This window comes from Cephus cinctus, unplaced genomic scaffold (assembly GCF_000341935.2).
Source record: "Cephus cinctus unplaced genomic scaffold, Ccin1 Ccin1_scaffold0457, whole genome shotgun sequence".
NCBI classification, from domain to species: Eukaryota; Metazoa; Arthropoda; class Insecta; order Hymenoptera; family Cephidae; genus Cephus; species Cephus cinctus.
Window position 1 is genome coordinate 1,196,629 of NW_014333134.1, and position 12,188 is coordinate 1,208,816.

Here is a 12,188-nt window from a genome sequence, read left to right on the forward strand (position 1 = left end):
GTCTTTGCTTAAGCTCAGCCTAACTCGCACCTAAGGGAGGTTTCTGCACAATGCTTCAGTCGGACGGACAACTATATCCTAGGATGAGAAAGATGCGAGGGTAGAAAGTCTTTGTTGGCTCCAATGGGCATTGTTAGAAATTTTCGAGTTTGACTCTCGCTCGACGATTTGCGACGCGTGAATAGATTCTGATTGAGAAATCTTGCCTGGGTGGTCACTCGAGCTGAAGGGGAAAAAAGGGAAGAAGAAAAAAAAGAAAACATCTGCCAACCCCGCAAAATTTAACGGCCGTTTAGTGGAAATTGATTTGAACGCGTTATACCTTCTACCAAAATGGGATCATTGTTGTGACTCTGAACTGACTTTGTCATTCTGTGGTCTCGCTCTACTAACTCCTGCACAAATATGTATATACTCCAAATTTGCTATATCTAGAGACATGATCCATCACAGAAATTCTTCAACTCATATATTTTTCAGATATAAAAGTAAAAAGAAGATCCACCGTTGAATTTGATTGGGTCAATGACCCGGTACTCGATGGATGTGACCAAGAAACACGAATGGCTATCTATTATTCGAAGATTGGCCACGATCAGCATAGTATCAAAACATAGAGTAGTACGTGTTGCTGCGTCAAGAGATATAGAAAGAACGCCAAGCGGAGTGATTGGTGTCGTTGAACAAGAAGTAGAAGTGGGTTTGTGTCTTGGCTAAAAAAGAAACTTAACAAACCGTTAGCGGGTAAATTGTTTGCCGAACTTTTCGCCATTGAAAATAAATAATTACGGAGTTCAAGAGACTCCGGGAATTCCGTTTAAGTAAGTCTGAGCTGTTCAGCGTATTAGGATTCATTCTAGATGGACGTTCTAGATTTTACTCGAATGTTCTAGAACTTCGCTTTTGTTCCATAATTTGATCTTGGTGAAGAACTGTTGAATTTTGTACATTGATAAATAACTAAAAAGTGACTAGATTTTGTAACAAATATTTCACGAATTAATATCTAATTAATAACTCAATATCTGTGTTGTCATTGGAACGATCAATAATGTAACGCGTGTCGCTCCTTTGAGAATTAATAGATATTTGAAAAATAAATTTTTTTTATTTTACACATTTCATCCTAATGTGGTCCAGATCTATTCGAGATAATCAAATGTTCCAGATTCGCAGCCGCTTACCAGGGGCGTATTTTTGAGGTCGCCACCTTCCACTGTGTTCTCCATAATGGCCGAAAGAATGAAAGGAAGGAAGAGGTTCACATTGGTTCGGTTTGAATTTACTCTTGGCTGGTGCCATCGAGTAAGAGCCACTTCTTGGGCACTTTCATTGTTCTTCTATCTGCCAGAAGTCACCAACGGTCTCGAACGTTGTCCGTGGAAACTTCGATTATTATACAACAGTCCAGAGCAAAAGAAAATTATCCTTTTCTTGCACGAGGTTTTGCAAACGTTTGTTACGTCTCGGGGGGATCGTGAGGAACCGACAGCAGTTTCGAACGTTACGATCTTTCCACTGGTTGTCCAGTGTCGACAGTGTCGTGGATTGGTATAAAGCAGTTCACTGGATCGTTTTTATTGATAAGACCTATCAGCATCCTGGATCCTCCGGCATAGACAAGGAAATTAATAACGTGAGTATTCACTCATTTTTATACTCCTGTACCATCGACATGGAATTGTTTACATTTATAATTTCGCCTGTGACAGATAATAACGTGTAATCAGTAAACTTTATCTAATATTAAAAAATAATTGAAAATTAACCTTAAATTTCGAATACCGTTCTACATTATTTTATTGACTGAATAAAAATTCAAGTGAACCTTATTTACTTGATAAACAAGTCACGCTTTAAACCGAATGCAGTATTTTTTGACACATAAATTTTGAACGTCACGTGAATAAGGTGTTTGCTTAATGGCTAAAATTTGACAAAGTTTGTCAAAACTTTCAGTAACCTATCGCGAGTGTGTGACAACACAGGAATCTTGTTTTGTACAAAGATATTACAATACAAGAAAGGGTGTCAGTGCGCAGCCGATCGATCATTCCGTGAAGGACCGAACAGTGTTGAAAATCCAAACTAAAATTCTTTGGAGAAATTGCAAAATTCCCGCCATTCGGATCAGCCAAGCGCAAACAAGCCGAGAAGCGAATCAACATTGAATTGAACATTAGCATATAAGAGCGAGACTAGCTGACTCAACATTATCAAAACTCTCATATATATATATATATATATATATATATATATATATATATATATATATATATATATATATATATATATATATATATATATATATATATATATATATATCAAACAAATGAAATCATGTAAATATAAAGATAGTCATTAACAAAATTCTCATTCGCACATAGTGAAATTATAAATTTAAATACGCGCATAATTTTCTCTTATAATTAAAAGTCACTGATCTCTCGTCATAAGAAAACAATAAAAGTTATCACACGAGCTATACTTGAGCGTCATAAAAATATAAAAGTAAAAGCAATCGTATCTCTATGTAATTTCTAACCTCTTATAGAATATCACGAGTCATTAAGAGATCATCGATTTAGAATTGAATGTACCATTAGCATAGTACAGTATCCATCTCTTCACTTGTTTGCCAATCTGTTCCCTCGTTCTGCGCAGGATGTACGCGTTGCATACGAATCGTATGTAAAACTGTTAAGACACCACGTATGCACGTGCGTACATAAGAGACAAGTGGAATTGCATGAGAAACAAGAATCCGCAATTCAAATTACAATCGCGGGAAATGTGGAAATTCAAACGTCGTTATAAATTGGTCGTTTGACGTTGCCGTACGAATTTTAACACGTGTCTTGAACAGCCCGTGGAATTAGATAGTCTTAGGAACAAAAAATTCTCACAGAAAGACATTTCTTATATAAAAGCCATTGAACCGACGTATCCCCGACATTGACAAGAGGCCAAGTATAATATAGAATAAATGACTCTTACGGTAACAAAAAAGGTTCTTCGATTCGATCTAGAAACGCGTGATTTTATTCGGATTAAATTCAACAACACATCTGCGCATGCGTGGAACTGCTTTAGTCGTTTCTCTACAATGTTTTTATTTAGAATCGAATACACGCAAATTGTAACGGTTAACAATTAGCCATTTTAATTCGCAAAATTATTCCGGAACGTTGCCAACGTTAAGTACATGAAAATTAAGAGGCTAAATTCTACGTAAAATATGGGTGAAAGTAGTTTGATACGCTGAGACTATTTACAACGCACTCGGAACGCAAGTCAGGAATAAAATGGTGTAAAAAGATGATACATCAGGCAGGAACAATTAGCCTTAATTAAAGTCAAGTAATTAATACCACAGTGGTATAGACAATGAATTTTTTAATTTTCTTAATACAATAACGTCACCGCGTTTACTATATGGATATTGAGCTTAATTATCAGCGTATCAGTCAGCTGTTTCTATCTACCTGAATATCTATAGTTTCTAAGTGTTTCTACAGTACAGTATCTACACTCCTGGTAACTGCCAGGCGCGTCTTATATCTAGTTTCTTGGCACGCAATTCGCTTGGACGCTTCAAATTAAGCGAGTCGTTGTCTCCCCGTTCAAATTATGCTTCCTAGTTTCACTGGAGGATTGTCGTTGACGAGTAACGTAGCAAGGAAGACGCATTCATGCTCTGTTTCAGCAGGCGCGAATTCACCGAGTTTCTACAGGATGCGACTCTCGAGATATTTTAATGGCGCGTGCACATAGACCACAAGGCGACGACCCAATATGCGACGTATGAACTCTTGATACTAGAAACTAATACAGGTCTTACTGAAATTGTTCTACCTGTCTGCGTAGAGCATTCAGTACATTTTACCAATGTTACAAGTGTCAATAAGTCTTGTATACGATAGCAATAACTATATAATATTGTTATTTGGAAAATAATCCACTAAATAATACTTGTCACGAGGACAGTAAAGGAAGTTAATTATTTCTAGGTACCTTTATCATGCGATTGACAGTTCTTATTATTTTTTATATTGAATGGTTAAATGCGAATTTTTAATGATTAAAGCAACACGTCAGCTACGTTATTTATGTCTTATTTTGTATATTCTTAATGCGAGTCTCTCTGCGGAAGTGTAACTTATGTAATGGCGGATGTCACTACACGCTGCACCCTACAGACCATGGCCAATTTAATTCGGCTTTCTTCCTTGGCATGAATATCTTTCTGCGTGACTTTTCATAATGAATGATTCTTCTTCTTTATATAATGTCACTTTGATGTAGAATGCAAGTGAGGCGCTGGATGTCAATTACATTGTGGCTGATTGTCTCGGGTGCATCGCAGACGCACGCTTCCATTGGCGGGTGGGAAGGATGCAGTGGAAGACTGGAACGTGCACTAGATGCACTTCACAGGGAATCATCGCGTAGAATTCGAATTGACGACGAGGACGCTGGTATAATTTATCAGCAGGAATTGCGATCAGCTCCTCTGGAAATGTCTGTGTCTCGTATTGCTGTTAAGGTACCAGTCTCCATTATGCTGGTTCAATATTCTTCTTTACTTTCAGATTGTTAGTAGCTCATTGATTGTATAAGATAAAATTGTTTTTAGTTACCACAAGATTTGAGGGTCAGAGGAAGTCCATGGGCTCACGTGGATCGTTGCATTTATGAACCAAACAGCAATTCTCTTGAGACACGTTTAGTTTTCAATGATTTATCAGTTTCCGGTTTGGTATCCCTGCTACCAAGGGATTATCGTGCTCCAATACCAGCTGAATCCTGTAGAATGACTTTGAGATTACGTCGAGCCGGTATAGAGTTCTACACAAGTCCAATTGCAAGGGGCAGAGGCCAAATGCGTATCCGTACCGAGTCCAGCTTCTTAGAGCCAAGATTTGCCTCTATTTATGCATATGGCTGCCGGCCTACTCGACTGGATAAACAAATTAAAAGGCAGGATAAGTGGCCGCCACAGCAACCCTTGAATACCCAGCATACTGACGATGATGAGGTATTTCTCTTTATATAAATAAATAATATTCCAAAATATCCTTTTTTGAGAAGTTTCCTCATGTGTCAATCATGAATTTTGTAGTTGACAGTGGTGCCAGTATCTCCGAGTGATAATTATGAGGCTGCTGAACCAAGAGAATTGGTAGGTGCCTCCAAGGAAGTAGATGTCGCAATTGCTAATGAAAGCAGACAAGTTCGTGCACTGTACATGCCAGAAGCTCGTTTAGGTCTCTGGAAAAAGAATGATTGGATTACAAGACCATCTACAAGGACAAAACGATCCACCAAGGATATAACATCGGATTTAGACATTGAACCTGATACAAAGACATACCAAGCAGAGTCCACCAGGAGTCGAAGATCTGTCGAGGACATTACACCAAGAGACTTCGCCTTAGCTCTGGCTAAGAAGGCTAGGTCACTTCTCATCGACAACCAGAATACGTCTCAGGTCGTCAATGGCAACCTGGATTCGTCGATTTCGCTTCACGAAAAAGATCCACCGTCCACCAAGTCTAATAACGTGGATGATCACGTCTACCTGAAGGCAGAATCCATAACAAATTACAAGCGGGAAACTACGGAGACACCTATTCAAGAGAATCCTGGGGAAACAAGAGAGCTGCTACTGGAAGAGGATATTGATGAGGTACCTCTGGCTGCTTTGGAATCCGAAGGACGTGGTTGGCAGTCGAGGGAAGGAGTTGCCAGAGAAATGGAGGACGTCTTCCTCAGAGGTGCCAGTCAGGCTCTCACCAGCTATATCGAAAGACAACTTCATCCTGCTATCAAAGAGACCCTTATGCTTTCTATGGGATACACAATTAGTTATGGATAAGGTAAAATTATTGTATTTATTTTGAATGGTTATATCGACATGATTTTGAATCGACATTCATATTTTTTTTTGAAGAATAAATTATTTGGATAGACACATGAGCCATTATGTGCGTTTATTTGTATCGTAACGCGTATGTGTTACAACAATGGGATTTGTTAACTGTTTATTTTTGCTCAATACGTTCGTTTAGTTTCACGAAAAAATTCCTTTCTAACTCATTTGACTGAATTTGCACTGTTTCTGAAATTTCACGTTCACTCCTCTTTGTTAACAACACTGAAACTACACTTCAATTATTTTGTATATTTTTCTTTTTCAAATGAATATGCTAACATGTTCAATAGTATATTACTAACTCTACCATAGAAATCAATAGGTCTAGAGACTAAGAAAGTGCAATGTACTATTATCAACATAAAATAGATATTTATTTTAGATTAGATATATCTTGGATTGTATTCACTGTGTTGTTTTACAAATATAACTTAGCGAATATTTTTTTCAGTTTCTGTATAATATTATTAACAAAATTCTACTAACAGATGTGGAACATAACTTATTAAGTCTCTATCATACAAAAGTTATAAAATTTTTGGTAAGCAAAGGGAGGACAGATCTTTATATAGTTATACAATATGGACCCCACACCTTAACAAATTATTAGATAGGAACTTCAATGAAACAAAATTAAACATTAATATTAAATTTTCGAATAAATATCCTGGCTTAGATTCATAATGACAAATGGTTTTTGTATATAACAGATTATTCAGATAGATTTTCCTTCCATAAATTAGCATCGCATATGAAACGGTATTAATGTTATTCATACAAGTAAATTACACTAGCAAAAGTACCACAGATACAGAACAAATAAAATGTCCAAATATACACTTAAATTCATTAATATTTTTAATTATAGTATTCGTACAATTAAACTTTATGGATGAACTTCATCTTTCTAACAGACTTAATAAACAAGAATATCTATCGAATATGAGAAAATCAGATCTACAGCAGTCTAGTATACAAGTATGAATATTATATAACCTTTTTATTCAAGAATTTTCATCAGCGTAGGTATGTTAAAAGAAGAAGAACTTGTTCATAAACTGTAAAATGTAAAGCTGTAGTAGCAGCAGCCTTCAGCTGACTTGGCCACAGACCTTTGAAAAGACCCTTCATACCTTCTTCCTTCGCAGTGGTGATTAAACAATGTACCATTCCCTCACACCGAAAGAATTTGCCAAAACCTTTCCTACCATGTTCGAAGCCTTGAATTTGCAATCTTTTTCTGGATAAATCTAGAGGATAAACAACCGTCTTGGCTATGAAACCAGCTGTACTACCCGCTATTAATGAATTAACAATCCTTGTTGTAGACTCATCGAAATGACGTTTATACAAATCAGTAAAAAATTCGTAACAGGCAAACTGTAGACCCGTGTGTGGTGCTATCTGCAGTAACGTGGGCCATAGTCCACGAAAAAATCCTCTGTAAGATTCGGCTCGCAAGATTTCCCTACAAAAAAGAACATCCTTTTATTTTATCAGAATTGATTACAGCTTAAATTATGCTTACTGATGAGAATGCAGGATTCCCTGATACACTCGATGATTTGATGACTGTGCAACTAATCGTGTTCTCACTGTATCGAATGGAAAGGATGTTATTGTTGCTACCGTACCAGCAGCTGCACCAGCTACAAAACTCGTTGAGTGCTTCCAATCATCCACTGGCAATCTATCAGACAACTTCATAAACATGTGATAGGAGTAGAACTGTAAAGTAATTGAAAGCAATCTGTTTATGTGAGATGAAATAAAGGAGGTTCAAAGAAATAAAGTTATTTTTAATTTTTACTTGACTCATGCCGTAGACAATGGATAATAATTGTGCTGGAATATGACCTTTCCATAATGCTGATATACCTTCTTCTTTTAGAATAAGATACACTGCTTGATGCATAGATTGATACTTGCTTACATGATGTTCAGTTATTGGCTCCACTTGTAACTAAAAATATAAAATAGAAATTTATAGTGAATAATAGCTGTTAATCATGTTTTTCACTCTCCCAATGTACCTGAAACCTGATTTTTAAAACGTCTAATGGTTGACACAAGAATCTTGTTACACAGCCACTTACAGCACCAGCAATTGCATAATCAGAATTGGGAGCTGAATTTGTATTGGAATCTCCCTTCGTATTATATAGCATTATGCCAACCTATTACAATAATCATATTAACATATATATAAACTAATCAATATAGGTATAAAATTTCATCAATATTATGATCAATTAATCTTTTAAAGCTTCAAGAATATAATGTAATCACTCATTAATCTTAACTCTATATTATTTCTTATAAGCATATTGCTACAACAGTTAAACTATAACATAAAGGTTTGACTGCAAAATGTGAAAATACTTTATTTACTATCAAACAATGTCTTCGATGGCTCACCATCGTCATACTATTTATCATTCATTTCATAAGAAAAACGTTGTTGAGACCATACTAAATTGCATATTGAATACAAAACCTAGCTTAACTCTAAATAACCAAATTAATAAATGAAAGGACAAGAAACCAACAATATAAATTGACAGCTAAGCAATGTGAATCATCCAACTAATACCTGAATATTTATCATGATAATATAAAATAAATGGCACAACCATCACACATGTTCTAACTGAAAATACATTATCATAAATTGCACACAAAGTCCAAGGAATATTTATAAAGTCTTATCAAACAGGTGATTACAGGTAAACATAAGATATTTACAGTGTATCCTATGAAATTATGAATTGCACTTTTCTAATACACAGTTTAAACATACAGTACAATAGTTTCAAAAACAGCCTTAACGAGTATTAAATCAGTATTTTAACTGCGCCGCATACAATTGCTATCACAACAAATCTTATTGACAACAGAATAAGCAATCGCACCAGTGAAAAGCTTGGCGTCTTCTACACATGGAAACACTAGACTTTAGCACTTATTTCATTAAGTATGACAAACACAACTGAAATAGTTTATACTAAAATAAGTTACGCTGCCTAACAAGAAGACAGTTGCCACAAGTCGGTCTTCTTTAGGGTTTTAAATAGCCACATTATACGTAAAATAATTGAGCGAATATGTAAGATAGGTTGTGTGCCGGCAGGCGCACATCCAATCAAATACACGCGGCAAAATTGATTTATACACTGCACTGGTGTAATACCAACATATGGGAATAACTGATCTATTTATTATCAAAAATGATAGCGGTTTGCCTATCTACAAGCGCAACTGACTTTCCATTTATCATTTTGTTATTTGAAAACCAAATATAGGGCTTACGCAATTATAATATAAAAACCTGATGCAATTTTGTTGAACACAATCCATCTATGAATGACATCAAATGTAAAAGGTTTTTAAAATTGATGATTTTATATTTAAAAAGTAGTTCATATTTCTATCATATACTTTATTCGCGAATGAACTGGCCGCATCCAGCATTTGTAGCGACGCAGCCATATTTTTTTAACGCCAGCGACATCGAGTAACAATGAACTATACAGCAAAAAATAATAAAATAAATTATTCATTCAACTTGGATGCGGCAAGTTCAATTTGCTAATAACTTCATAAGATATTCTATGTATACGCATTTACACTAGTAATCCCGTTACGACGATCAACATAGCTGGATTAGTCTACTAGAATTCGTCTTGTTCGAAGCACTGATTTTATTACTGAACGTTATACAGGATTTCCTGACTATTAAAATTATATAAATTTAATACCGCTTTAATCTAATTTCTTTTGCATTTATTGATAACAAAGTCAAGATTGCATTTTTTTTTAATACGATGGTGTTAACAGTATTACGAATTATTCTATTATTCCTGTGTAACAATGCCGATGCATTTTCTGCGAGTAACTTGAAGTTCTCTCTTCCTAATGCCATGCATCCAGTATTAGGGGACATTGGTAAGATATTTTTGTAATTTTTACATTAAATAATTAAGGTAGTACAAATATTTTAGTGCAAATTATACCCGAGGAACTAAAACTGCTACAAGAATCCTCTCAAGATCCGAAAGTACGTCCTGGTTTATTTCAAGGCGACATGGCCATGTCCAGTGAAGTAAGATTGAGTTGGTTGCCTAATAATTACCAACTTTTAATTAAACAGTTATTCAACCTAATTAATATACCTCTAGAATCTTGATTACTGGCGGATAGGCATACGCTGGGATATCTTTCCTGATAAGCTTTGGAAAAATCGGACAGTTCCTTACGTTATAAGTCCCTTGTACGGTACATATATTTGTTATAATTATTAACAGAATCACTAATTGTAATATTAATTAATAAAACTGCAAGCTGCAATATCTTTATAAATATACCCGATTATGTGACGATATACAAAGCCATAACTTATATGAATTACATGACATGTGTGAAATTTATACCTTGGAACGGCATAGCACCGGATTTCTTATTGATTTGGCCCATTAAATATCCAAAAGGGTAAACAACAACGATTGATTTAAATATATCTTAATCTAATTTGATATCAATTTAATCCAGTTGCTGATCCTTTGTCGGTAAATTCGGCGGAGCACAAGTACTCTCCTTGCAACCACCAGATGAGAATGAACCTAATTGCCTTGGTGACGAGGGAAAAGCAATTCACGAATTGATACACGCATTAAGAATATTTCATGAGCAGAGTCGAGCTGATAAAGATGCATTCGTCAAAGTGCATTTAGAGAATATAATTCCTCGTAATTAATTAAACAGTCTAATTAAAATTACAGATACGCCATTGACATATGATTACCTTTAATCGTAAATTCGCTTGTTCCACAGAATTTCGCATCAACTTTAATAAGCAGTCATTGGAGAACACGGCATACAGCTATGAGTATGATTACAAAAATATTATGCATTACGGATGGAATTTCTTCAGTGTAAATCCAAAGAAGCCAACATTGACACCAACAATGTAAAAAAAAATACTGGGTCAAAGAAAAGCTATGACTAAAACGGATTGTTTGAAAGTAAATGATTTGTACGGATGTCTAAAAAAGCCAGGCCAGGCACGCAGGTATTACAATATCTGCAAGACACGTGGTTTGTAAATATTTATGAATGACATTAAAAAGATATTAATTCTCTAGTAATCCAGTTGTTTGAACTAATAATACCTGGTTCTAAAATATCTTAAACTCTTTAGGTACTTCCAGATGATTCACCATTGTTCCCACTAGCTTCTATTAATTTTTTCAATTCCATCTTGATCGATTCAATTTCATTAAAATCCACGCAGGGCAACGTCACTTCTGAGAATGGCCAGATATCATCATTCTCATCAGGATATGTCGGGTTCCAATAATTATCTATGAGAGTCTGTAGACTGTCGCCCCAACGACTGTTTAGGATGAACTCCAGGGCGGTATCCTGTGGCAGAAGAGGATGACCATCCTCCTTGAGAGATTCTAGCTTCTCCATGAAGCGTACCTGTAATATACAATATATTATTTAATAATGAGATATTTAAAAAAGAATTAAAAAAGATGAAAAAACTCACAGTACTGGTAACGTTACACATCCTTAGCTCGTGATATAATCTGTAAAGACCGACGACTGTCTCCTTGTAAATCTTTGTAATATCTTCAAAATTATCTTTCACGTTGACTAGAGCTGTATCGGCATCAGTAAGATTGTACGTGATGACTCTTATTGCGTACCATCTATCGAAAAAACGATTTCTCACGTCGGTTTGAACAGGAAAACACCTGGAGACACCAAGGCAATTGGGATGAATGTTTTGGAAGTTTAGACACAGTTGAAAAATTTCATCCTCTGAAGATTCGATCAGATGCAGAACGTAATCCGGGTAAACAAGAAGAAGTCCGCTGACGGTGTCTGGAAATGTCTCTTTTGCGAACGCTGTGTAGACTTTTAATATCTCTTCGGCAGGCACTGTAATTTTTGCACAAAATACCAAACGACAAGTATCCAAACGTCTACCGGATCGCATAAAGTCGAGCACAGATCGTCTTTTCGGTTCCTCCATTTTTTTCTGTATTAGTTTGATCAATAATGATAGAAAGCTCGTTACGTAACGAATATATACATTGCTCATCGCATTAGAAATTTGAAAATCAGCGCTACATACATTTCTCGAGAATAGTTTTATATACAAAAATAAGGTACAAACACCACTAATTCTGTATTGTCTTATAATTAAGTAAAATGATGTATAATGAATGTAAGGAGATATGGAAAA

At 35.6% G+C, this 12,188-nt stretch overlaps 4 protein-coding genes across 12 annotated transcripts; 2 read left to right on the forward strand and 2 right to left on the reverse strand.

Moving 5' to 3' along the window:
• The first annotated feature begins 283 nt into the window (after positions 1-283).
• Positions 284-6,385, forward strand: LOC107267836. Of its 2 annotated transcripts, XM_015739978.2 has the most exons (6): positions 284-407; positions 481-821; positions 1,169-1,636; positions 4,306-4,546; positions 4,637-5,038; positions 5,123-6,385. In XM_015739978.2, the coding sequence occupies exons 4-6, from the start codon at positions 4,307-4,309 to the stop codon at positions 5,876-5,878; spliced, it is 1,398 nt and encodes a 465-aa protein (XP_015595464.1). In that variant the 5' UTR covers positions 284-407; positions 481-821; positions 1,169-1,636; position 4,306; the 3' UTR covers positions 5,879-6,385. The 2 variants fall into 2 exon arrangements, with proteins under 2 accessions (XP_015595464.1, XP_024940946.1); XM_025085178.1 differs by lacking the exons at positions 284-407; positions 481-821; positions 1,169-1,636 and adding an exon at positions 2,576-3,378 and having other exon boundaries at positions 3,707-4,546.
• LOC107267837 (mitochondrial thiamine pyrophosphate carrier) lies at positions 6,283-9,475 on the reverse strand. 7 transcript variants are annotated; one of them, XM_015739982.2, is made up of 6 exons: positions 8,681-9,475; positions 8,529-8,585; positions 7,969-8,112; positions 7,746-7,898; positions 7,464-7,663; positions 6,953-7,403 (listed from the first exon to the last, which is right to left on the reverse strand). In XM_015739982.2, exons 2-6 carry the CDS (start codon positions 8,541-8,543, stop codon positions 6,953-6,955), a joined length of 963 nt encoding a protein of 320 aa, XP_015595468.1. In that variant the 5' UTR covers positions 8,544-8,585; positions 8,681-9,475. The 7 variants fall into 7 exon arrangements, with proteins under 7 accessions (XP_015595466.1, XP_015595468.1, XP_015595472.1 ...); XM_015739980.2 differs by lacking the exons at positions 8,529-8,585; positions 8,681-9,475 and adding an exon at positions 8,354-8,514 and having other exon boundaries at positions 6,283-7,403; XM_015739986.2 differs by lacking the exon at positions 8,529-8,585 and having other exon boundaries at positions 8,964-9,475.
• A 141-nt stretch (positions 9,476-9,616) lies between these two features.
• On the reverse strand, positions 9,617-12,090 carry LOC107267838. Of its 2 annotated transcripts, XM_015739989.2 has the most exons (3): positions 11,487-12,090; positions 11,104-11,416; positions 9,617-11,015 (listed from the first exon to the last, which is right to left on the reverse strand). In XM_015739989.2, the coding sequence occupies exons 1-2, from the start codon at positions 12,042-12,044 to the stop codon at positions 11,129-11,131; spliced, it is 846 nt and encodes a 281-aa protein (XP_015595475.1). In that variant the 5' UTR covers positions 12,045-12,090; the 3' UTR covers positions 9,617-11,015; positions 11,104-11,128. The 2 variants fall into 2 exon arrangements, with proteins under 2 accessions (XP_015595475.1, XP_015595474.1); XM_015739988.2 differs by having other exon boundaries at positions 9,617-11,416.
• Positions 9,760-11,068, forward strand: LOC107267734 (high choriolytic enzyme 1). Its single transcript, XM_015739759.2, is given in 6 exon segments — positions 9,760-9,826; positions 9,919-10,037; positions 10,114-10,216; positions 10,300-10,423; positions 10,484-10,680; positions 10,766-11,068. Coding segments are annotated over 6 exon segments (882 nt in total). The 3' UTR covers positions 11,038-11,068.
• Positions 12,091-12,188: the final 98 nt, after the last annotated feature.

Excerpts from the sequence above, each read along its gene's own strand:
- LOC107267836 (XM_015739978.2), top strand. The coding sequence starts at position 4,307 with ATGCAAGTGAGGCGCTGGATGTCAATTACATTGTGGCTGATTGTCTCG. Across the intron at positions 4,547-4,636 it reads TGTCTCGTATTGCTGTTAAG|TTACCACAAGATTTGAGGGT; the intron begins GTACCAGTCTCC and ends AATTGTTTTTAG. Across the intron at positions 5,039-5,122 it reads AGCATACTGACGATGATGAG|TTGACAGTGGTGCCAGTATC; the intron begins GTATTTCTCTTT and ends TGAATTTTGTAG.
- LOC107267837 (XM_015739980.2), bottom strand. The coding sequence starts at position 8,374 with ATGATAAATAGTATGACGATG. Across the intron at positions 8,113-8,353 it reads TGATAAATAGTATGACGATG|GTTGGCATAATGCTATATAA; the intron begins GTGAGCCATCGA and ends TTATTGTAATAG. Across the intron at positions 7,404-7,463 it reads GGAATCCTGCATTCTCATCA|GGAAATCTTGCGAGCCGAAT; the intron begins GTAAGCATAATT and ends TCTTTTTTGTAG.
- LOC107267838 (XM_015739989.2), bottom strand. The coding sequence starts at position 12,044 with ATGAGCAATGTATATATTCGTTACGTAACGAGCTTTCTATCATTATTG. Across the intron at positions 11,417-11,486 it reads TGTGTAACGTTACCAGTACT|GTACGCTTCATGGAGAAGCT; the intron begins GTGAGTTTTTTC and ends TGTATATTACAG.